The sequence below is a fragment of the Ranitomeya imitator genome, chromosome 2 (assembly GCF_032444005.1).
Source record: "Ranitomeya imitator isolate aRanImi1 chromosome 2, aRanImi1.pri, whole genome shotgun sequence".
Taxonomy (NCBI): Eukaryota; Metazoa; Chordata; class Amphibia; order Anura; family Dendrobatidae; genus Ranitomeya; species Ranitomeya imitator.
The window spans coordinates 363,550,289-363,577,333 of record NC_091283.1 but is presented as its reverse complement, the minus strand read 5'-3'; the positions used below and the strand labels follow the sequence as shown (position 1 = coordinate 363,577,333).

The window sequence follows — 27,045 nt, the reverse complement described above, 5'->3', positions numbered from 1 at the left end:
CCAATGCAGACCGTGTACCCATGTAACATTTTTTAAACCTGCGTCGAGCCAACTTTGTGGTTTAAGGCCTACTTGTAGTGTCTGGCTGCGCCACTCAATACAGCTATCCTCTTTACAAAAAATGACCTACAATTATCTGGTTTTCAGCCTATCGGAATTTTAAAAATGCAGTGGGCCTACTTGTTGGGTTGGGGCCTTCTATCGGTGTCTGCCGCTCCTTGCTGTTCTCCTCCAGTGAACAAAGCTGTGCCGCCTGTTTACTACTGTTGCCAATTTTGAACTGCATTTAGACTACTTACTGATTTGGGCCTACTCTCTGTGTCAGCCTCTCATTCCAGTTGTCCTCCACTGAACAAAGCAATGCCCCCTGGTTAGTCCTGTTACCAATTTTGAACTGCATTTAGCCCACTTTATTCTTTGGGCCCATATCTGTTTCCCCCTCATCCTGCCCATTGCCCAGCCAGTGATAGATGAGTCTGCTGGTACATTGACCCATAACGCAACATTCCCCGTGCACGCTACACTGCAAGATTGTGACCCTGCTGAAAGTCAGGTTCCCCTTCCCGCATACCATACCACCTTACACGGGGACAAAGAGGAAGGTGCAGATGAAGGTGCAGGTTCCTTCATCAGGTGGGGGGAGGAATACTCGTTGGCGGCTTCACTGGCACAGGGCCCCTCATAGTATGCAAAAGTGTTGCTGCTGGTGGGAGGCGCCCCCACCGTGCAAACACACCGCTGTACTTTGAGGGGCCCTGTGCCAGTGCTAATGCCAACGAGTGGGCCCCCCCTGCTTGCTCAGGATCACAGCACTTGCAAAGTTGAAATACTTACCTCTCCCTGCTCCACTGCCATGACGTGGTCCAGATTTCCTGGGCCCACTAATTACTTGAACCAGCCCTACCCCCCACAACTTTAGCCAAATGACCCCCAATTTCCAATGCCTTACTATTATTATAAGGTAAATTAAGATTGGCAAGCTTCAGTAACAAGAATGGATGTTTTTGCCATTAAAATGGGCTCTGTACATGTTTTCCTGGACTCCACTCACTGACGACTATGCTCCCCCATTGACTTGCATTGGGTTTCGTGTTTCGGTTGATCCCCGACTTTTCGCGATAATCGGCCGATGCCACTCGACTCGACTTTTGAGATAGTCGGGTTTCGCGAAACCCGACTCGACTCTAAAAAAGTCAAGGTCGCTCAACCCTAGTATGGAGCACTGCGTGGCCATATTTTTTCTGCTTATAATTATTGTTTATGAAACAGTGTGATCAGCAGTGCTAAATGTGTGTGGTTGGGGCGTGGATGTGGGTGTGACTAGTGTTGAAATGGGTGTGACTAGTCGTGAAATGGGTGTGATCAGGGCGTGGCCTAAAAGTTGCCACGACGCACTGCGTGCGCCACTACCTTTTTCCCTCTTTGCCTTATTCAAAAGTTGGGAGGTATGTTCAAATAACAACTTGTCCCAGAAAAATATGCCTTAAAATGGCGATGGAAAAATACAAAAGTTGTGGCTCTTGGAGCAAAGAAAGCAAAAAACAAAAGTGCAAAATAAAATAAAAAAATCTAGATCCTTAAGAGGTTAAATTATTCTGCACGGAGAAAAACTAAGTACCCATTAACCACAAGGAGCCAGAGAAAAGGAGCATGCCAGTCAGTTCTGTCAGGGAGATGATAGAGGAGAAGACATGTTATAAAGAAGAAAGAGAGCCTCCTCCATTTTCTCTGAGGTACACTGAAAGAGAGATGCTCCTCCATTTTATCTGTGGTACACTAAAAGGCCGGAGTCACACTAGCGTAGAATACGGACGAGTGCTATCCCGCAGAATGTAAGTCCGCAAGGACAGGGTCCTCTCCTTTCTGTACCGGTCTGTCACTGTAAACCTGTTTACTGTAAACGATATCTATAACCCTGTACGTAACCCCTTTTCTCATGTACAGCACCATGGAATAAATGGTGCTATATAAATAATAATAATATTATTAATAATAATAATATGCGAGAAAACATTGCATAGCACTCGGACCACTGTTAATCTATGGGGCAGCTCACAGCACCGTTTTTTTCTCGGGCGTATTCAAAGTGCGAATGAAATCACAGCATCTGCAATTGTATGCGTATATCACCCGAGTCTCGCCAATTCAAGTCTATGGATGCGAGAAAAAAGTCGGACACCACACGGACCATCAGTGTGACTTGCAACAAATAAGCACACATTTTCCTCAGTTCAGCCCATTGAGCCATTAAATTCATTGGGGAAAAGTAGTGTGAAATGTAAAGCCATACGGATGTTATACAGATTCCATACGGATACACAGATGCAAGGAAATCGCATCATCACATTGCAAATGCAGTATACACGGACGACCATATGGAGAACATTTGTGCAACTCTCGGCCGAGAAAATCGGACTAATTTTTCATTTGTTAAGTGTAACTCCGGCCAAAGAGAGAACCTAGTCCATTTTATCTGAGGTACACTAAAAGAGAAAGCATCCTCCATTTTATCTGAGGTACACTAAAAGAGAGAGCCTCCTCCATTTTTTTGGGCCCGGATGGGATACAACCCCGAGTACTGCAGGAACTAAGTACAGTCATTGATAGACCATTATTTTTAATCTTTAAAGACTCCATAATAACAGGGTCTGTTCCACAGGACTGGCGTATAGCAAATGTGGTGCCAATATTCAAAAAGGGAACCTGTCACCCCGTTTTTTCAGATTGAGCTATAAATACTGTTAAATAGGGCCTGCGCTGTGTGTTACTATAGTGTATGTAGTGTACCCCGATTCCCCACCTATGCTGAGAAATAACTTACCAAAGTCGCCGTTTTCGCCTGTCAATCAGGCTGGTCAGGTCGGGAGGGCGTGTTCACAGCGCTGGTTCTTCCTCAGCTTTACGTTGGTGGCGTAGTAGCGTAGTGGTGAACAAGCAGCGCGCGATCTGCGCTGTCATCCCTTTCGTCGGTGGGGGCGGCCATCTTCCTGGGGCCGCGCGTGCGCAGATCGAGTGCTCTGCTGCACGGGGCTTCAGGAAAATGGCCGCGGGATGCCGCGCGTGCGCATTAGAGATCGCGGCGGACATTTTCCCAAAGCCGAGTTTGCATCTCGGCTTTGGGAAAATGGCCACTACGCCACCAACGTAAAGCTGAGGAAGAACCAGCGCTGTGAACACGCCCTCCCGACCTGACCAGCCTGATTGACAGGCGAAAACGGCGACTTTGGTAAGTTATTTCTCAGCATAGGTGGGGAATCGGGGTACACTACATACACTATAGTAACACACAGCGCAGGCCCTATTTAACAGTATTTATATCTCAATCTCAAAAAACGGGGTGACAGGTTCCCTTTAACCTCTACTGTGGGTAAAATCCTGGAGGGCATTCTAAGGGATGCTATACTGGAGTATCTGAAGAGGAATAACCTCATGACCCAGTATCAGCACGGGTTTTCTAGGGACCGTTCCTGTCAGACTAATCTGATCAGTTTCTATGAAGAGGTAAGTTCCGGACTGGACCAAGGGAACCCAGTGGATGTAGTGTATATGGACTTTTCAAAAGCTTTTGATACGGTGCCACACAAAAGGTTGATACAAAAAATGAGAATAATGGGGATAGGGGAAAATATGTGCAAGTGGGTTGAGAGCTGGCTCAGGGATAGGAAACAAAGGGTGGTTATTAATGGAGCACACTCGGACTGGGTCGCGGTTAGCAGTGGGGTACCACAGGGGTCAGTATTGGGCCCTCTTCTTTTTAACATATTTATTAATGACCTTGTAGGGGGCATACAGAGTAGAAGTTCAATATTTGCAGATGACACTAAACTCTGCAGGTTAATCAATACAGAAGAGGACAACTTTATATTACAGGATGATTTATGTAAACTAGAAGCTTGGGCTGATAAATGGCAAATGAGTTTTAATAAATGGGATAAATGTAAGGTCATGCACTTGGGTAGGAGTAATAAGATGTATAACTATGTGCTTAATTCTAAAACTCTGGGCAAAACCATCAATGAAAATGATCTGGGAGTATGGGTGGATGACAAACTCATATTCAGTGGCCAGTGTCAGGCAGCTGCTACAAAGGCAAATAAAATAATGGGATGCATTAAAAGAGGCATAGATGCTCATGAGGAGAACATAATTTTATCTCTATACAAGTCACTAATTTGACCACACTTAGAATACTGTGTACAGTTCTGGTCTCCCGTGTATAAGAAAGATATAGCTGAACTAGGGCGGGTGCAGAGAAGAGCGACCAAGGTTATTAGAGGACTCCCCCAGTCTGCAATACCAAGACAGATTATTACACTTGGGGCTATTTAGTTTGGAAAAACGAAGACTAAGGGGTGATCTTATTTTAATGTAAAAATATATGAGGGGACAGTACAAAGACCTTTCTGATGATCTTTTTAATCATAGACCTGAGACAGGGACAAGGGGGCATCCTCTACGTTTGGAGGAAAGAAGGTTCAGGCATAATAACAGACGCGGGTTCTTTACTGTAAGAGCAGTGAGACTATGGAACTCTCTGCCATATGATGTTGTAATGAGTGATTCATTACTTAAATTTAAGAGGGGACTAGATGCCTTTCTTGAAAAGTATAATGTTACAGGGTATATATACTAGATTCCTTGATAGGGCGTTGATCCAGGGAACTAGTCTGATTGCCGTATGTGGAGTCGGGAAGGAATCTTTTTCCCCAATGTGGAGCTTACTCTTTGCCACATGAGTTGTTTCGCCTTCCTCTGGATCAACATGTTAGGGCATGTTAGGTTAGGCTATGGGTTGAACTAGATGGACTTAATGTCTTCCTTCAACATTAATAATTACTATGTATTTTATCTGAGGTACTCAAAAATAAAGAGCCTCCACCATTTTATCTGAGGTAACCTAAAAGAGAGAGCCTCCTCCATTTTATCTGAGGTATGCTAAATGATAGCCTCTTCCATTTTATCTGAGGTAAACTATAAGAGAGAGCATCCTCCATTTTATCTGAGGTATGCTAAATGAGAGCGTCCTCAGTTATATCTGAGGTACAGAGAGATGGAGCCTTCTCCATTTTATCTAAGGTACAATAAATAAGAGATCCTGCTCCATTTTATCTGAGGTACACTAAAAGAGAGAGCCGCCTCCATTTTATCTGAGGTACACTAAAAAAGAGAGCCTCTTCCATTTTATCTGAGGTACACTAAATGGCCGCAGCTTATGTGCAAATAATGAGGAGACAGATTCCCTTTAATATTTTGTTGCACACCCTTTGGTATAAACGACTGCAATTAATCGCTTTCTATAACCATCAACAAGCTTCTTACACCTCTCAACTGGAATTTTGCACCACTCTTCTTTTGAAAACTGCTCCAAGTCTCTCATATTTGAAGAGTGTCTTCTCCCAACAGCAATTTTAAGGTCTCTCCACAGGTGTTCAATGGGATTTAGGGATCCACGCTTAGTGTGGCACACACACACAATGTAAACATTGAGTCAACTTCTCCCCCTTTCCATTTGGTTCCAGGTGTAATTTTTATATTGCCCACACCTGTTACTTGCCACAGGTGAGTATGAACGAGCATCACATGCTTGAAACAAAGTTGTTTACCCTCAATTTTGGAAAGGTGCCAAAAAATTTTTGATGTGTGGACAACAAAGCAACACAAAGCTGTAATGCAATGATCACAATGAGTCAGTCATTCAGTGTAAGGACCAGTGCCAAACACTAAATCAATGTTTCTCCCGATCCTGAAAACTCATCAACAGGTCAAGTTTTCACAATATCCTTAGTATTTCACAGGTAATAATTTCATCACCTTCTCAAACATTAATTCCATCACCTATGCAATACTAACATCCATATCCAGAAAACATGACCTGTTGTGGTAGGTATTGAGGAGTGGAGTTGAGAAAGACTGCTCTAGGTGCTTCCATACAAGCGGACCCCACCGTTTCGGTCACCACATCCCTCCCTTTCCAGCACATCCCTCGCAGTCACTGGCTCTCTGTAATACTCCTGCTATAGTGATGGGTTGCTTGCAAAGTAACAGAGAAAAAGAGCCGGCACCCTGCTGTGATCGATAGGAGCCAGCACCCCAGTGCGCAGCTAAATTCTCTGAATCGCTCTCACTGGGTGTAAAAATTAGGGGTACTAGCCCACCCAAACCAAACTCTGCCCAATCATCAATGTAATTGGCTAACTGCAAGTAGGTGGCGTTTTGGCCCCAGGTGGGTGGAATTTTGGTCATGTGTGGGTGGAGTTTTGGCCATGGGTGGGCAGTGTTTCAAACGCATTAACGTCATCAGCTGTTGAGAACACATCTACTATATAATTGTCTAAGGGTCACTTCCGTCTTTCCTTCTGTCTGTCTGTCTTTCTGTTATGGTTATTCATTCGCTGATTGGTCTCGCCAGCTGCCTGTCATGGCTGCCGCGACCAATCAGCGACGGGCACAGTCCAGAAGAAAATGGCCATTCCTTACTCCCCACAGTCAGTGCCTGCCGCCCGCATACTCCCCTCCGGTCACCGCTAACACAGGGTTAATGCCGGTGGTAACGGACCACGTTATGCCGTGGGTAACGTACTCCGTTACCGCCGCTATTAACCCTGTGTGTCCCCAACTTTTTACTATTGACGCTGCCTATGCGGCATCAATAGTAAAAAATGTAATGTTAAAAATAATAATAACAAAAAAAAAAAACCTGCTATACTCACCCTCTGTAGTCCGCTGAGCCGCTCGCGCCGGCCGCCAACTTCCATTACAGGTTAAGGTGGCAAAGATGGTATGGGAGAAGGACCTGCCATGACGTCACAGTCATGTGACCGCGAAGTCATCACAGGCCCTGTGCGCCTGCGCGAGAAGGACCTGTCATGACGTCACGGTCATGTGAACGCGACGTCATCACAGGCCCTGCGCGCCTGCACTAGAAAGACCTGCCATGACGTCACGGTCATGTGACCGCGACGTCATCACAGGTCCTGCGCTCATACCAACCGTGGGACCGGAAGCTGCCATAGACTACAACGGGCCCTCAGAAAGGTGAGTATATGTTTTCTTTTTCTTTTTTAACCTGTGACAAACGTGGCTGGGCAATATACTACGTACCTGGGCAATATACTACGTGACTGGGCAATATACTACGTGGCTCTGTGCTATATATTGCTTCGCTGTGCAATATACTACATAACTGGGCAATATACTACGTGACTAGGCAATATACTACGTGGCTCTGTGCTGTATACTACGTCACTGGGCAATATACTACGTGGCTCTGTGCTGTATACTACTTTGCTGTGCAATATACTACGTGGCTCTGTGCTGTATACTACGTCACTGGGCAATATACTACGTCACTGGGCAATATACTACGTTACTGGGCAATATACTACGTGGCTGCGCAATATACTACGTCACTGGGCAATATACTACGTAACTGGACAATATACTACGTCACTGGGCAATATACTACGTGGCTGGGCAATATACTACGTGGCTGGGCAATATACTACGTGGTTGGTCAATATACTACGTGGGCTGTGCAATATACTATGTGGGCATGCATATTCTAGAATACCCGATGCGTTAGAATCGGGCCACCATCTAGTATTTAATAAGGATCCATTTCGGATCCAGCTTTTTTGGCAACCAGAGCCAGATCACCAAAAGAGCCAGACTTCACTTTCCTGCTAGTAAATCTACTAGGTCACAGGACGTCCAGCATTCGGCAGAGCTGAGCGGCGCCTGCTCTTCGGTAGCAAATCTCACTCTCTGCTGCCGGGACAGCGGCTCACAGAGTGCAAAATGCTCATACACCTCCATGACTGTGATCTTTCCCTCAGGTGTCAGTCTCATTTGTACATATATACACACAAGACTAATTTTAAAGTGTAAAAGTGCAAAGTCAACAATGGACCATTCCCTATTACTACAGACCCTCTCATCTCTTGGCATCACAGACTTGGCCCTATCCTGGATCTCGTCATACCTAACAGACCAGACATTCAGCATCTCCCACTCACACACCACCTCCTCACCTCGCCCCCTATCTGTCAGAGTCCTGCAAGGTTCAGTCCTAGGGCCACTGATCTTTTCCATTTACACCTTTGGCCTGGGACAGCTCATAGAATCTCATGGTTTTCAGTATCATCTCTTTGCTTATGACACACAGATCTACATCTCTGGACTAGACATCACCTCCCTACTAACCAGAATCCCTCAATTTCTGTCCACTATTTTATCCTTCTTCTCCGCTAGATTTTTAAAACTTAATATGGACAAAACAGAATTCATTGTCTTTCCCCCATCTCACATGACCCCCCCAACGAACCTATCCATTACAGTAAACGGCTGCCCAATCTCCAAAGTCCCACAAGCTCGCTGCCTCGGGGTAATCCTTGACACTGATCTCTCCTTCAAACCACATATCCAAGCCCTTTCCACTTCCTGCCGCCTTCAACTCAAAAATATTTCACGAATCCGTTCATTCCTCTACCATGAATCTGCAAAAACCCTAGTCCATGCCCTCATCATCTCCCGCCTCGACTACTGTAACCTCCTGCTCTGTGGCCTCCCCTCTAACACTCTCGCACCCCTCCAATCTATTCTAAACTCTGCTGCCCGACTAATCCACCTGTCCCCCCGCTATTCCCCGGCCTCTCCCCTCTGTCAATCCCTTCACTGGTTCCCCATTGCCCAGAGACTCCACTACAAAATCCTAACCATGACATACAAAGCTATCCACAACCTGTCTCCCCCATACATCTGTGACCTTGTCTCCCGGTACCTACCTGCACGCAACCTCCAATCCTCACAACACCTCCTTCTCTACTCCCCTCTTATCTCCTCTTCCCACAATCACATACAAGATTTCTGTCGCGCATCACCCCTACTCTGGAACCCTCTACCACAACATATCTGACTCTCGCCTACCATCGAAACCTTCAAAAAGAACCTGAAGACCCACCTCTTCCGACAAGCCTACAACCTGCAGTAACCACCGATCGACCAAACCGCTGCATGACCAGTTCTATCCTCACCTACTGTATCCTCACCCATCCCTTGTAGATTGTGAGCCCTCGGGGCAGGGTCCTCTCTCCTCCTGTACCAGTTGTGACTTGTATTGTTCAAGATTATTGTACTTGTTTATTATGTATACTCCTCCTCACATGTAAAGCGCCATGGAATAAATGGCCCTATAATAATAATTTTCATCATTCACACTTGTTGAGGTGTTAATGCAGCTTCTATCAATCAGAGGAAAAATAACTAAAAAAAAAATGTATGATTCCTAGACAGTGGCAACAAACAAAGCACCAAAATAGTCTCTGTACTGAAGGGGTTACTGCCCCCTGCCCAGTAATGGAGACTCTCCAGCACCACCTACCTCCACCTGCAGAGCCGCACACCACATATATGGCTGCTCTGTGCCCACAGGACCTGTGATGAGGTCACAGGAGGGGAGGAGTCAGGGGTCACATGATCAGGGGCTTCAGTGTATGCAGGACTCTGCTGTGCTGGTTGTCATGGTGCTGGATGAGGGGAAGTTTATGTGTGGGGTCAGGAGGGGTTTATAGGGTGGATATAGCAGAGCCGCGTGTACGAGGTGTACAGAGCAGAGCCGTGTGTGTATGAGGTGTACAGAGCGGAGCCGTGTGTGTATGAGGTGTATGGAGCGGAGCCACATGTGTACAAGGAGGTCGTAGCGGAGCCGTGTGTGTACGAGGTGTACGGAGCGGAGCCACGTGTGTACGGAACGGAGGAGTGTGTGTACGAGGTGTACAGAGCGGAGCCGTGTGTATGAGGTGTACGGAACGGAGGAGTGTGTGTACGGAGTCGAGCCGTGTGTGTATGAGGTGTATGGAGTTGCGTGTGTACGGGGTGTACGGAGCAGAGCCACATGTGTTCGAGGTGTACGGAGCGAAGCCACGTGTGTACGAGGTGTACAGAGTGGAGCCGTGTGTATGAGGTGTACGGAGCAGAGCTGCGTGTGTACGAGGTGTACAAAGCGAAGCCACATGTGTATGAGGTGTACGGAGCGGAGCCACGTGTGTACGAGGTGTATGGAGTGGAATTGCTTGAGTACGAGGTGTACGGAGCATAGCCGCGTGTGTACGAGGTGTACAGAGCGGAGCCATGTGTGTACGGAGCGGAGACGTGTGTACAAGGTGTATGGAGCGGAGCCATGTGTGTATGAGGAGTACAAAGTGGACTTGCATGAGTACGAGGTGTACAAAGCAGAGCTATGTGTGTACAAGGTGTATGGAGCGGAGCCCTGTGTGTATAAGGTGTATGGAGCGGAGCCGTGTGTATGAGGAGTACGGAGTGGCGTTGCATGAGTACGAGGTGTACGGAGCGAAGCCGTGTGTATACGAGATGCACAGAGCGGAACTGTGTGTGTACGAGGTGTATGGAGCGGAGCCATGTGTGTACGAGGTGTATGGAGCGGAGCCCTGTATTTATAAGGTGTATGGAGCGGAGCCGTGTGTGTATGAGTACGGAGTGGAGTTGCATGAGTACGAGGTGTACGGAGCAGAGCTGTGTGTGTACGAGGTGTACGGAGTGGAGCCGTGTGTGTATGAGGTGTACGGAGCGGAGCCCTGTATGTATAAGGTGTATGGAGCGGAGCCATGTGTGTATGAGGTGTACGGAGTGGAGTTGCATGAGTGCGAGGTGTACGGACCGGAGCCGTGTGTGTACGAGGTGTACGGAGCAGAGTCGATTCTCATGATAGAATCGGATCTCAGTAAACTGACCCTCTGATCAGAGTTTGTACCGAGTGCATAATCGATCTGATTCTCTCACGAGAGAATCATCGGTCATGTGACCCCAGCCTTACACCCCAATTTCTCTGCCCTGAGCTCAGTCCCGGGGGTCCGGCGCTCTCTCCCTTAGGCCGGCTTCACACTCAGCGTATGAAAATACGGTCCGTATATTACGGCCGTAATATGCTGAAATGTCCCGAAAATAGTGGTCCGTAGCTCCTCCGTAGGCAGGGTGTGTCAGCGTTTTTTGCGCATGGCATCCTCCGTATGTAATCCGTATGGCATCCGTACTGCGTGGTTTTCTCGCAGGCTTGCAAAACCAACATACTGCTATAGAAGTGATCCATGTGTCCCAAAAAGAAAAAAAAATATATATACTGTATATATATATATATATATATATATATGTCAGTAGACACATATATGTATATATATTAATATTTTTTCCAGCGCTATACAGCTTGAAAGCCGGTAATTCAATTACCGGCTTTTTCTTTCTCCTTCCTAAAACCCGACATGATTTGAGACATGGTTTACATACAGTAAACCATGTCTTCTCTCCATTTTTTTTGCAGATTCCACACTACTAATGTCAGTAGTGTGTATCTGCAAAATTTGGCCGTTCTAGCTCTTAAAATAAAGGGTTAAATGGCGGAAAAAAATTGGCATGGGTTCCCGCGCAATTTTCTCTGCCAGAGTAGTAAAGCCAGTGACTGAGGGCAGATATTAATAGCCTGGAGAGGGTCCACGGTTATTGCCCCCCCCCCCGGCTAAAAATATCTGCCCCCAGCCACCCCAGAACAGGCATATCTGGAAGATGCGCCTATTCTGGCACTTGGCCACTCTCTTCCCATTCCCGTGTAGCGGTGGGATATGGGGTAATGAAGGGTTAATGCCACCTTGCTATTGTAAGGTGACATTAAGCCTAATTAATCATGGAGAGGCGTCAATTATGACACCTATCCATTATTAATCCAATTGTAGTAAAGGGTTAAATAAAACACAAACATTATTTAAAATTATTTTAATGAAATAAAAACAATGGTTGTTGGAGTATTTTATTCTACGCCCAATCCAGTCACTGAAGACCCTCGTTCTGTGAAAGAAAAAACATAATAAACCAACAATATACTTACCCTCCGCAGATCTGTAACGTCCAACGATGTAAATCCTTCTGAAGGGGTTAAAACATTTTGCAGCAAGGAGTTCCGCTAATGCAGGCTGCTCCTTGCTGCAAAACCCCGGGGAATGAGGCTAAATATAGATCAATGATCTATATTTAGCTTCATTTGCGGTGAGGCGCCCTCTGCTGGATGTTCATAGATCGTGGGAACTTTCCTAGAAAGCCTGGGAGCCAATTTTTTCCGCCATTTAACCCTTTATTTTAAGAGCTAGAACGGCCAAATTTTGCAGATACACACTACTGACATTAGTAGTGTGGAATCTGCAAAAAAAATGGAGAGAAGACATGGTTTACTGTATGTAAACCATGTCTCAAATCATGTCGGGTTTTAGGAAGGAGAAAGAAAAAGCCGGTAATTGAATTACCGGCTTTCAAGCTGTATAGCGCTGGAAAAAATATTAATATATATACATATATGTGTCTCACTGACATATACTGTATATATATATATACCTATTCTATGTGTACACATTTATTCTACCTATTCTACTGTAAGCTGTCAGTGTGATTTTACTGTACACCGCACTGAATTACCGGCTTTTCTCTCTAACAGCGCTGCGTATTTCTCGCAAGTCACACTGCTTGTCCGTGTGTAATCCGTATTTTTCACGCTTCCATAGACTTTCATTGGCGTATTTCTTGCGCAGTACGGTGACAAACGCAGCATGCTGCGATTTTGTACGGCCGTAGAAAGCCGTATAATACTGATCAGTAAAATACGGCAGATAGGAGCAGGGGCATAGAGAATAATTGTGCCGTATTTTTTGCGAGTTTTACGGACGTAGTTTCTGCGCTCTTACGTCCGTAAAACTCGCAAGTGTGAAGCCGGCCTTACAGATTTGGGGCATCTTGGTAAAAGTCTCTCCCGGTCTCTTACTTACACGGACTCTCGGTCCCATTTCCAGCATTATTTGTCCCTCACTATGAGCACAATTCCCCTGCGCCTCTTTTCTTCACACAGTTTTATGTGTGCAATGTAACGTGGGATTTCTCTTCTTGGAGACAAATACCCCACACATGAGGGGATTATCACCAGTCACCGGACGTCTACTATATGGCGACAGTAGATTTTTAAATATCTGGATATTGTTTTAGGATGTGAGAAGATTTATAAGTTTAGCAGCAAATTTCCAAAATGGATCTTTCTTTTCTTGTAACCACGTCCCCTGCACTGACTGACTGCAGCTCAGCATTAGAGTCGGCTGCCAGTCAGTGCCAGGGGCACAGTTACAGCCACCATTCAGTGTACACTGACAGCGTACACTGACAGCACTACTCCTATGACTGAAACCGAAATGCTACCGGGAGAAATGAAGTTCAATTCCTCCCAGAAACAGTGGTCTAATTTCCAACGCCAGACAGTTTCAGAACACTATTAACCTGCAGATTAACCCCATACCTGCAAGTCAATAGCGTTTTTCACAAGACAGATTCGCCTTTAATTTATATTGTACCCTACTGGGTTTACAGTAATTCTAATATATACTGCACCCTAATAAGTTATAGGTAGGGATGAGCGGATCTGTGGAAGTTCAGGTTCTGATATCGACTCAAACTTTATTCCAAAGTACCAGAACTGTACCTGAACTTGAAGCATAATCGGAACCCCTTTGAAAACAATGGGGACCCAAACTTTTGAGCTGGAAAATTAATTCTCTCATGACATCTGAGTGCTGTCCGATTTCCATGTACTGAGTCAATGGAGAAGATGGAACAAGCTGGTAGGAATAAGCTCAACCACTGTTAAGTGCTCAGGGGTAAAAACAGTAGGGCTGGGATCACACATGCGAGAAATACGTCTGAGTCTTGCATGGTAATACCCGGCATTCCCACCGTCACCCAGGAGTGGAGCGTGCGGCTGCATGTATTGCTATGCGGCCGACGCTCCGCTCCTGAGTGATGGCGGCAATGCCGTGTATTACCATGCGAGACTCAGACGTATTTCTCGCATGTGTGATCCCGGCCTAAGACAATACAAAAGATCAAACCCCGTCACACTCCAAAAAAATGAAGAGAGAACTTGTTGCTTTTACCACCTCTCCTGGGCAGGGGGACCTGTTTAGTTATCTGGAACTTGAGCTGGCTAATGGAATGTTTTGGGTTTTTTTCAATAAAATGGGCCGGAATGGGCAACAAAGTATTCTTACACCATATGGTTGATTTATGTTTACGTTTGCTGTCTCGGATATGCTGGATGGTTTCACCAACATGGCGGTAGGCCATTCTGAACAAATTAGTTTTTAGGGCACGCTTAAAACTGTGTGGATTGGGGATTAATCATATTAACCTGGGTAGTGCATTCCAAAGAATCGGCGCAGCACGTGTAAAGTCTTGGAGACGGGAATGGGAGGTTCTGATTATTGAGGATGCTAACCTGAGGTCATCAGCGGAGCGGAGGGCACGGGTAGGGTGGTAGACTGAGACCAGAGAGGAGATGTAGGGTGGTGCTGAGCCATGGAGTGCTTTGTGGATGAGGGTAGTAGTTTTGTACTGGAGTGGATGGGTAGCCAATGTAATGACTGGCACAAGGTAGAGGCATCGGTGTAACGGTTGGTGAGGAATATGATCCTGGCTGCAGCATTCAGCACAGATTGGAGCGGGGAGAGTTTGGTAATAGGGAGGCCGATTAGTAGAGAGTTACAATAGTCCAGACGAGAATGAATAAGTGAAACAGTAAGAGTTTTTGCAGAGTCGAAAGTAAGAAAAGGGCGAATTCTAGAAATGTTTTTGAGGTGCAGATAAGAAGAGCGAGCCAGTGATCGGATGTGGGGGGGTGAATAAAAGCTCAGAATCAAGGATGACCCCAAGGCAGCGGGCATGTTGCTTTGGAGTAATGGTGGAACCGCACACTGAGATGCAAATGTCAGGCAAAGGTAGGTTAGTAGAGGGAGAAAACACGAGGGGTTCAGTTTTTGACAGGTTCAGTTTCAGATAGAGGGAGGACATGATGTTAGAGACAACGGTAAGACAATCACTGGTGTTTTCTAAAAAGGTCGGCGTGATAACAGGAGAAGAGGTGTATAATTGGGTGTCGTCAGCATAGAGATGGTACTTGAAACCAAATCTACTGATTGTTTGTCCAATAGGGGCAGTATACAATGAGAAGAGGAGGGGGCCTAGGACTGATCCTTGAGGAACCCCAACAGTAAGAGGAAGGTGAGAGGATGAGGAATCAGCAAAACATACAGTGAAGGATCAGTCAGAGAGATAGGAGGAGAAACAGGAGAGAACGGTGTCCTTGAGGCCGATGAAGCGGAGCATATTGAGGAGGAGCTGATGATCCACAGTATCGAATGCTGCGGAGAGATCCAAGAGAATTAGCATGGAGTAGTGACCATTAGATTTAGCTGTTAGTGGGTCATTAGAGACTTTAGTGAGGGCAGTTTCAGTAGAGTGTAAAGAGCGGAAACCAGATTTAAGAGGGTCTAGAAGAGAGTTATCTGAGAGATAGCGGGTAAGACGGGAGTCTACCAGGCGTTCGAGGAGTTTAGAGATGAAGGGAAGATTAGAGACAAGTCTATAGTTAGCGGCACAGTTTTGGTCGAGGGATGGTTTTTTAAGTAATGGATGTATGATGGCATGCTTAAATGAGGAGGGAAAAATACCGGAAATGAGAGAAAGGTTGAATATTTTTGTTAGGTGAGAGGTGACAGCCGGGGAAAGGGACTGGAGGAGATGTGACGGAATGGGGTCACTGGTGCAAGTAGTTGGGCGAGAAGTTGCAAGGAGCCTGATTACTTCTTCTTCTGTAACTGGTTCAAAGTCAGAGAGTGAACTAGATGCAGTGGGGGAGGGAGGACAATGCATAGTATGAAGAGATTGGGAGATGATTTCCTGTCGAATGTGGTCAATTTTTTCTTTGAAGTAATTGGCCAGATCGTCAGCACGGAGATCTGTGGTTGGAGTCTGCACTCTTGGGTTGAGTAGGGACTGGAAAGTGTCAAAGAGACGTTTAGGTTTATTGGACAGTGAAGTGATGAGGGTGTTGAAATAGGTTTGTTTGGAGAGGTGAAGGGCAGAGTTGTATGTTTTTAGCATGAATTTATAATGGATGAAATCTTCGGGTAGATTAGATTTTCTCCACAGACGTTCGGCGCACCTGGAGCATCGCTGCAGGAAACGTGTTTGCAGCGTGTGCCACGGTTGTCGCCGTCTGTGCTGAGTTGTTCTATGTATAGGAGGTGCAGCTTCATCCAGGGCACTTTGCAGGGTTTCATTGTAATGCCATTTCTCTTAACTCATTGTTGAACAGATCAATACAGCTATCCCGAATCTAACTTGAATCAACTTCGTAGGCATCAGAGAATTTCTCTATTATTAATGAATTAACAGTAAATATTGTTGCTTTTTAAAGATCTTGTGTGTGGATTTTCCACTATCATTTGGACTTTATCAAGTATGCTTGGAATCTCACTTCCTATCCTTGTACACGCACGGGCACTAATCACTTACAGATTGAGACATGTTGGGTCAGCTGTATCTAACAAAACAATTTATCTAAAACTAATTACCTAGATGACCTAGAAAATAGATTAGGCACAACAATTTCGTTTTGATTGGTATACCTGATTAGGTAGTATGGTAAGGTACCGTTACACTAAGCGACGCTGCAGCGATATAGACAATGAGCCGATCGCTGCAGCGTCGCTGTTTAGGTCGCTAGGAGAAGTCAAACACGGCAACACCAGAACGATGCAGGAGCGATCCAGTGACGTACTTATCGTTCTCGCCGGTTGTTAGCTCCATGTTAAAACATTGCTGGCATTGTTGCTTTTGCTGTCAAACATGACGAATCACGCCGACCTGACGACCAAATAAAGTTCCGGACTTCTAGCTCCGACCAGCGATGTCACAGCGTGATCCTGATCGCTGCTGCGTGTCAAACACAACGAGATCGCTATCCAGGACACAGCAACATCACGGATCGTTGTCGTTCTCGTTGTAAAGTTGCTCAATGTGAAGGTACCTTAAGTCTGAGTCCTAGTGTGTTTTTATTCAAGTCTTTGATTTATCCAGTAACCAGAGGACAATGATGTAATTGATGTAGCGATTAGTTATGTAGTTGTGGAACTATAGATTAATGTCTTCATATGTGTTGCAAAATAATAACTTACAAGAACACTGGATTTTTGCCAATTTCTATAGCCATATGTTGTATTGTCTATCTTTCTAAAATATTGTCAAACCACTCTCTTGTCATCGTCGTCCTATGTTTCCCAGATGGTTCTGGAACTTAAACTTTGTAAGCTGGACCTTTTTTGTTGCCATTGATTGATAGTGCGGGATCAATAGAGAACAAGCTTTCTTAATACTTTCCAATGAACGATAGGATGGCCTCAACACATGGAGAATGTGAAGAAGATTTTACGGGAGCCTTTATAAAGGATATAAATGCATACAAAATCTGAGCCTTTCCATAATGGATTACACCAGAGGGAGGCTTTAGACAGATTTGTACAAGACCCTTTAGAGAGAACCTAGGACAGTTTACACAGAGCACAAACTAAACAAACACTGGATGGTCATGGCCGATAGGAAGTACGGTAATTCTTTAAATAATAGTTTGAAGAAAAGAAAAACATAACTAATCCTCAACAAGGAGTGGCACACATTAGCTTCTGAAATTTCATAGTGGTCAATTAATACATGATTCACGTTCCATACTGAAAATACTTAAAACATTTTATAATTCTAAAGTATCGCAAGCAGGGAAATTATCATTATTTCTCCATCAGGCCAATCTGGCAATGCTAACTAGAGAATCAAGAGACTTTTCTAATGCACCTCTAAGCCTGGAAGAAATTGAGGTTGCTTTCGGGTCTATGACCACTGAAAAAAAAATGATCGGGTGGATGGCTTTCCAAGGAAATTATATAAAAGATAATTTTGTCACCCAATCTAGCTGACTTATGTAATAAATCTCTAGTTAAGGGATCTTTGCCATTCTCAATTCAGGACGTCATAGTTGTGGTCTTGCCAAAGGCTTGTAAAGATGCCTTCTTACCAGGTTCATAATGGCCTGTCTATCTTTTGACAGCTGATATGTAGATAATGGGAAAAGTACTGGTCAATAGAATAAATATAGTATTATTCACTATCATACATCAGTATAAAACCATATTTATGCCTGAAAAATAAAAAAGCCACCTCTACAAATATTTGGCATCTCTAAAGACTTCATATCCCATCAGATAATTACAGAGGAGGGACCATATTCTCATTGGATGCCGCACAAACAGCTGACAGTGTGGCGTTATAATTTTAAATAGACCATAATCAACAGGTTTGGTTGGAGACCTCAATGGTTGTTTATTAGGGTATGTAAAAGAAATGACACTGGACGACACACATGGTAAAACTATAGCAGGACATTTATTGTTTCTTGCACATAAATTGATAACATTTAGATGGATTCAGACGAACCCTCCTACAAAACGTGATTAACAAAATTATTACTACAGGACTGTATGAGAAAGGAATTTATTCTAAAGAAAACACCATAGTCGAAAATGAGAGAATCTGGGCCCCGTGGCTGGATAGTCCAGGCCTGGCCTCCAGCACATTAGTACGAGACGGGGCCTTTGTCCCTGGAGCTTCTCTACTCGGTATAATGAGACTCACTGATCTTGTTCATATAAAGAGCGTTTGTGGAAAATAAAAACTAAATATGAGGACCTTGTCTGATCTATATGTCCTTGTATAAAGAATAGTGATCAGTGAATATACTCGTTACTCGAGATTTCTCGAGCACGCTCGGGGTCCTCAGAGTATTTTTTAGTGCTCGGAGATTTAGTTTTTATTGCCGCAGCTGAATGATTTACATCTGTTAGCCAGCATAAGTACATGTGGGGGTTGCCTGGTTGCTAGGGAATCCCCACATTTACATCTGTTAGCCAGCATAAGTATATCATTCAGTTGCGGCAAGAAAAACTAAATCTCCGAGCACTAAAAAATACTCGGAGGACCCCCAAGCATGCTCGAGAAATCTCGAGTAACGAGTATATTTGCTCATCACTAATAAAGAACTATGGAGATAGCGCTATACCTCTGTATATACGGTAATACGTGATGTTGCTGTAGCCCTAATATTTCTGTACAGAGGGTCTCTGTATAGATAATATTTCCTCCGACTTCCAGGAACTGAAAGATATGGTGGCATTTTATTGTAATTTCCCTTTAAAATATGTAATTAAAATATAGGATTTAAAAAAAAAAATTGGGGGTATAAAAAACAATATTCATGTGTTGAGATTATCTGCTTCCTTCTGGTTCCTTCTGTGAGTTAAAACATTTTCCTGTCTGTTTTTGAGCAATTTTTAGCTCAAACAAAGCAGCAGCTGTGATCTCACAGTGTCCTATCTGTATACTCTATTTTGCTTCTTCCCCTGCCCAGGAGATGTGGTATGATCAGACCACGGTCCATCAGACACAGCCATTACACAGTATATAGCACGGGCACATGTATAAGATTATCTCAGCACAGGAACATGTTTCTTTAATACATATGATTATGAAGCTTATTTGTATTTCAAGATCTACTGATGAAAGTGTACTTTGCTCGTGGTACTACGCTTTTAAAGGAAAAAAGGATATATATTCTTTTAAAAAAAGCTATGGCTTTGTTAGTGAGATATTGCAATAGTATGATGTTATCCTGGCCATCTAACGCCATGGTGAGGGAACAGGATGGGCCGACCTCTGCTCCAGCAAAATCTAAATGGGAGAATGTAGGAAGACCAATAAATTAATCACAATTGTGTAATATACTTTGCAGAATTCTATACTCTATTCAAGTGTAACTATTCATCATACATAGAAATCATTTGACCCTAGAGATAATTTTTAATATAGATAAAAAAGAAAAGGAAGCACTGTCAAAAGTTTAGGATTAAGTTAACATCACCAGTCATATGTAGTTTTGATTATGCTGCTTTGAGGTATACTCAACATACAAAGTCATTTAAAAAAAATTTGGATCACACCACCATATGAAGATGTTTCTTGTTCTAATATTGACAAAATAAAACAAGTTTGTTCAGAGATAGAGATTACAGTTTTTTCCCTTTTGTCTTCTGTCATGTCTAAAAAGGTGTAATTTTTCTCCCATATTCTCCCTGGCATGGCTTCTCTGATGCCTTGTAAGACTTGATTTGTGCGTAAAATTATTTCCACATTCTGTACATGAATATGGCTTCTCCCCTGTGTGAATTCTCTGATGTACAACAAGATTTGATTTATCTGTAAAATATTTCCCACATTCTGTACATGAATATGGCTTCTCCCCTGTGTGAATTCTCTGATGTACAACAAGATTTGATTTATCTTTAAAATATTTCTCACATTCTGAACATGAATATGGCTTCTCCCCTGTGTGAATTCTTTGGTGTTTAAGAAGATTTGTTTTCTGGATATATTTTTTCCCACAGTCTGAACATGAATATGGCTTCTGCCCTGTGTGAATTTTCTGGTGTATATCAAGAGTTGATTTCATTGTAAATGTTTTCCCACAATCTGAACATGAATATGGCTTATCTGTACAAATTACCTGGTGTGAAACAGGATTAGATTGATTTGCAAAATATTCCTCACATTCTGGACATGAATATGGCTTTTTCAGTGTGTGAATTATGTTCTGTTTAATAGAATTTGTTTTGTCTTTAAAATATTTCCCACATTCTGAACAAGAAAATATTTCCTTATTTTTGTGATTTTTTTCAGACTCTAAAAGAGAAAAACTTTTTCCATATTCTGAACTTGAAAATGGCTTCTTTGCTGTAAGAACACTTTGATTTTGACATTTCCAAGTTTGTGATGAATCAGAAGATAGGACCTGATCAGAAGATAAATCTTCACTGTAAAAGAATGATGGCATATCTGGAATAACAGCTTTCACTTCGATTGTATCTTGTGTGTTATTAAGGTCATCCATTTTAAAAAATGATGACGTCAGGTCTTCTTCTGATCTCCAGTCATCTGCCAAGAATGAAGCCAAACTATTTTTGAATCAAATATCCTTAATTATAATTTTCCAACATTTGTACAAAAATTATTGATAGTAAATCGCATTTCAAATTCTACAGTAAGATAACAGTTAACAATCAATAGACCTGAAACCATGTGTCAAAAGATCATGATGTTCAGCTGTCTTTGTTCATTCTGCCTCCCAAATAGTGGGATAAAAAGCCATAAAAAATACATTAAGTAGCCAAAAATTATACAAATTAAAACTTCTCCTCATCCAGCAAAAAGTAAGCCTACCACTTAGGTCCATTATGGAAAAATAGGTTTCCACATTACTAGTAGCTCAATGACTCTTGAAAACCAACAGGTCTTCCATAAACGAAAACATCAATCCCCATTTCTGATGCTTGCAGTGTGTTCATACCATACTTAGCATCCACATGTTTAGCATTGCTGTAGCAGGATGAATCCTCTTAATTTATGGTGAGTGTGTCTCCAGAAGCACAAGCTAGGCACTATGTGTTGTAATTTTCACTATGCAACATTTACAGTGTATTAATTTACAAAAAGTGCCTATGGGGTCAAAACAGTCACTACACCTATAGATTTGTCATTCTAGCATGTTAAGTAGTGATGAGCAAGTATCCTCGGGAACGCTCGGGGGGTCTCCGAGTATTTGTTAGTGCTCGGAGATTTAGTTTTTCTGGCCTCAGCTGCATGATTTACAGCTGCTGGACAGCCTGAATACATGTGGGAATTCCCTAACAAACAGGCATTCATCACATGTATTCAGCCTGTCTAGCAGCCATAAATCATGCAGCTGCGGCAACGAAAACTAAATCTCTGAGCACATCCAAATACTCAGAGATCACCCAAGCAACAAGTATACTCGCTCATCACTAATGTTTAGCAGTCTGAGAACTATTCCATCAATTCTGTATTCTAATACCCAAATGTCCTCTTCTGAGACATGCCGTGTGCCCAAATACTAGTGTACAACCAGGTACGGACTGGGGCAGAAATTCAACCCTGGCATTTGAAACCACACAGGCCCATGTTGTCCTCGTCCCCAAGAACCAGATGGGATATATTACTAATATTACCCTGGATGGAGGAAAGAAAGATTTACTACATGACCAATATTTCAAATGATACCCATGGCATGCTGGGTAAGTGACGGAGTCAGTGACTTTGTGCTTTATCACAACTGTTAACAGTATGAGAGTCCTGAGAACATTGATTATGTTAACAATGTAGAAGACAAAGCAGCCCACAACCAGACAGGCCCTTCTGGCACTTGCCAGAATTGCCCAATGGCCAGTCCGGCCCTGTGTACAACCATAATTAGGGTATTGTTGGATTCAGGAGAGCATCCACAATAATATGTTCAGTCTATTTTCTCATTTTAACTTTAAAAAAAATAAACCAACATTTTAATGAAAAATAGGGATTTTTCATTTTTGTATTTCACCTGGTTTCAGTTCCTGTGAAGCACATAAACTTCCTGAATGTGGTTTAGGATAGTATGAAGAGTATAGTTTTATAAAATATAGGCCTCTCAATGCCACCTCAAAAGTGACTTTACATTTCTTTAAATCTCTCTCAACATATGAAACCTTGCTGCTAAACAATTTATCTATTGCAGCTCACTAAAAATGATGAAAGGAAGTATGAAAACTGATGCTTATATAAAGTAGAAATAGGAGAAATGTTATTTTTTAATTACTTGCTGTGAGATCTGTTTTTAGGCAATACAAATTGATGGTTTCAAAATATGTAATTTTTTTTGCATATTTTCATCCCAAAACATTTATATCTAGATCTACGAGTAAAAGTACAATATGTTATGGAAAAAAGTAAGCTTCGAATCACTGGGATCAGAAGAAACATCCAAAGTTATGCCCACATGTCTGATATGAAAAATGGGGCCTGGTTAGGAACACAGAACTGGCTGTGGGAAGAGATTAAATCAGAGGAATCTGGGATGCTAACTATTGTAGACAACATATGGTGACGATAGACAATATCTACTAAAATACTCTCACTCAGTCCCGACAGTCTTCTTCAGTAATGAATTAGCAACTAATGGTTAAATCTCTGGACAACTTTTGGTAATTCAATCTATCTTTCCCCTTCATGACAATTTTTCACTTTTGCACTTTTTCCCGTTCCCTTCTTCCAGGGCCCATTATTTTTTTTTTGTGTCCTTCAACTTGGACATTTAAGGGCTTGTTTTTTTTGTAGGATGAATTTAGTTTTGGATGACAACATTCATTTTACCAAACAATTAATTAACAACAATTAAAAGAAACAAAGCGAAGTTTGGCCAGAAAGACTGGACTTGGTCTTGCAGGGACACTATGAGCAGATTCAGAAGCACGGAAGGTAGAGAAGGTAGATTTATTCAGTAAGATGCAAGGATTCTAGGAATGCAACAGCGTCATTACCCTCTGCTTTCTCTTAGAAATTCACCACGTGGATTATACTTTTCTTAAGATTTTCTAAATGGTCAGCACATTCTACTTCCACTGTCATTTGGCTTAGTAGTTTAGCGATCTGAGCAGCTAAGGGACTACATTGTCTAATTCTCAAAGTTAGGGTGGATTCTCCTGCCTATAAAATGAATTTCACTCCGAAAAGAAAGGTCCATCCATGCTTAAAGCAATGGGGACAGATTAGGGTGGGAAAGCATGTAGTTGTTTTGTGGCAGTAAGGTGACTAGTTGATTATGATATGGCTGGACTACACCCACCAATAAAGCAGCCACAGCCAGTAACTGAGAATAATCTGTGACTTCTCTGGATTTAGTGGCTCCTACTCACCTGGGCTTTGATCTGCAGGAATCACCTCATTCAACCATTCATTGAACCACTCGGCACCACTCATATATGGCTCAGTAGTATTATTATGGGTCAGATCTTCACCCTGAAACAAATATTGTAAGAGTCACAGACGGATGGAAAAGTCACATCTATGATCAGCTCTAATCCTGCCATCTCCACCGTTCTCATTACACAAGTATAAAACATATAATACTGGTGGATAAAATAAGACTGAAAACAAGACCTTCACAGCCGTCTACACATCATAGGGGAGATCTCATGACACCTTCTCTCCATCTACCTGATAATCCTGAGGAACATTGGGATTTTGTTCTGTAAAGTTCTGGGGAAGAAGAGGATGGGGACATCTCTCTGGTGTTGTCCTGTTACTGGATAGAACTGGAGGAAACACATACAGGGACTGAATTCATTCTTTACTTACAGATAATTATAGGCCGTGTGTATTTCACTCTGTTTATTACCTGGTGATGTGAGGGGCTGGGGAACCTCCATCATGACGTCGTATAGATCTGTGTGTCCTTCTAAAAACTCCCACTCCTCCATGGAGACACAGATGATGAAATCCTGCCACCTTAAAGGAACTTATCACATGCAGTGATACCGTCATCACTCTGATCCCTTCATAAAGGATCTGATTAGAAGAAAGGGTTACAGGTTTGTCAAAACTCACCAGGAAATACAGAGACAGGCAGGGTAAATAACTAAATAAAACCTATACATTTTAAGTCACACATGCACACAACAAGCAGTTTCTTACTCGGAGTCTCTACCGGAATTCGTTTGTCATAGACTCATCTTCCATAACGCCAATTCTCATCTCATTTACCGACACTGGAATCGGCATTAGCAATACTGCAGGAGATATTCATTCCACGTGACATGAGGACGACATCTTAATTTTCTACTATGGTTTTACAAACATACTAGATGGTGGCCCGATTCTAACACATCGGGTATTCTAGAATATGTATGTATGTATGTATGTATGTATGTATGTATGTATGTATGTATATCACGCTTAGCACAGCCACATAGTATACAGCACAGCCACATAGTATACAGCACAGCCCATGTAACACAGACAGCCACATAGTATATAGCACAGCCCACGTAATATATGACACAGCCCATGCAGTATATAAACACAGCCCACGCAGTATATAGCAGTGTGGGCACCATATCCCTGTTAAAAAAAGAATTAAAATAAAAATTGTTATATACTCACCCTCCGTCGTCCACCGAAGCTGTCTCAACGCACGCGATACGGCTGCCAGCTTCCATTCCCAGTGATGCATTGCAAAATTACCCAGATGACTTAGCGGTCTCGCAAGACCGCTAAGTCATCTGGGTAATTTCACAATGCATCTCTGGGAACAGAAGCTGGCGGCCGCATCATGCTTATTGGTGGACGTCGGAAGGTGAGAATAGCACAATTTTTAATTTTTTTAAAATTATTTTTAACATTATATCATAGGCAGCATCAATAGTAAAAAGTTGGTCCGGGATGGGGCGACACACTGGCACTGACTGCCAATTCGCAGCCGGACTAAGCCTGTCGCTGACCAATCAGCGACGCGGGATTTCCGTTACAGACAGACGGACGGAAGTACCCCTTAGACAATTAGATAGATTTAGCCAGAGATGTCACTGACTACATCACCAACAGCCGCTTAAATAAATGTTGCAGTGTTCCGTGGGGTATAATCGTGTCAGGTCAGGCAGATGCTGTCTGTATTGCATATGAAATATCTGTCTACAACTGGAGCTAGCTCCTATCACCGTAGTTTCTTTATTTAAATTGTGCCAGTGACTGTGTGCTGCTGAATATCTTCTAACTGCCATCTTAATCCTCCTGTGAAGCTCAGTTACAGGCTTAGCTTCATGGGAGAAGCGAGATTTTGCTTCAAATGTATTCTGCAGTACCATAGTAATGCAGTATATACACTGCTCAAAAAAAAAAAAAGAGAACACTTAAACAACAAATGTAACTCCAAGTCAATCACACTTCTGTGAAATCAACCCATCCAGTTATGAAGCAACATAGATTGTGATTCAATTTCTCCTGCTGCTGTGCAAATGGAACTGACAACAGGTAGAAATGATTGGAAATTAGCAACCCCTATAAAGGAGTGGTTCTGCAGGGTGTGACCACAGACCATTTCTCTGAAATCTTTTTCCTGTTGGTTTGGCTACTTTTGCATTTTGTCATTGCTTTTATCCCTAGAAGTATAGTAGCATAAGGCAGTGTCTACTGTACATCAAACAGACGTTGCTCAGGTAGTGCAGCTCATCCAGGATGGCACATCAATGCGAGCTGTGGCAAGAAGGGTAACTGTGTGTCAGCACAGAGTCCAGAGCATGGGGCAGATACTAGGAGACAGGCCAGTACACCTGTAGATGTGGAGGGGGCCACAGGAGGGCAACAACCAACAGCATGACTGCTACCTCCTCCTTTGTGCAGGGAGGAACAGGAGCAGCAGTGCCAGTGCCCTGCAAAATGACCTCCAGCAGGCCACTAACATCCATGTGTCAGCTCAAATGGTCAGAAACAGACTTCATGAAGGTGGTTTGAGGGCCCAACGTTCACAAGTGGGTGTTGTGCTTAGAGCCCAACACCGTGCAGAGCGATTGGCATTTGCCAGAGAACACTAAGATTGGCAGATTTGGCATTGGTTACCTGTGCTCTTCACGGATGAGAGAAGGTTTACACTGAGCACATGTGATAGATGTAACAGAGTCAGGAGACGCTGTGGAAAACATTGTGCTGCCTGCAACATCCTCATCCCATATGCAGGTACAGTGGGCCCTGAGTTCCTTCTGATGCATGACAATGCTAGACCTCATGTGGCTGAAGTGGTTCAGAAGTTCCTGCATGATGAAGGCATTGAAGCTATGGACTGTCCTGCCTGTTCTCCAGACATGAAGCCAATCGAGCACATCTAGGACATCATGTCTCGTTCCATTCACCAATGCCACGTTGCACCATAGACTGTCCAGGAGTTGACTGATGCTTTAATCCAGGTCTGGGAGGAGATCCCTCAGGAGAACATTCGCAGACTCATCAGGAGCATGCCTATGCGTTGTAGGGATGTCATAAAGGCACATGTAGGACACACACACGCACACACACACACACACACACACACTACTAGAGCATCATTTCCTTGTCTTGAGACATTTCCACTGAAGTATCATTCCAAATCCAGACCTTCGTAGGATGTAAATTTTTATTTAAAATAATCAATGTTTGTTTTATTGTTCTCAACGCATTCCACTTTGTAATGATTTATAGATATGCAAC

The 27,045-nt window shown here is 43.3% G+C and overlaps 1 protein-coding gene across 1 annotated transcript in view; it reads right to left on the bottom strand.

Annotated features, from left to right (window-relative positions):
• LOC138666578 (zinc finger protein 208-like) overlaps positions 1 to 27,045 on the bottom strand; it is a 301,114-nt gene that overhangs the window by 58,946 nt on the left and 215,123 nt on the right. The window contains exons 5-10 of the mRNA XM_069754781.1: positions 24,515 to 24,596; positions 24,206 to 24,315; positions 24,025 to 24,122; positions 23,724 to 23,826; positions 19,993 to 20,913; positions 9,380 to 9,432 (exon numbers count right to left, since the gene is read on the bottom strand). Coding sequence (XP_069610882.1) covers positions 9,380 to 9,432; positions 19,993 to 20,913; positions 23,724 to 23,826; positions 24,025 to 24,122; positions 24,206 to 24,315; positions 24,515 to 24,596 — 1,367 coding nt within the window. The remainder of the gene's footprint in view (positions 1 to 9,379; positions 9,433 to 19,992; positions 20,914 to 23,723; positions 23,827 to 24,024; positions 24,123 to 24,205; positions 24,316 to 24,514; positions 24,597 to 27,045) is intronic.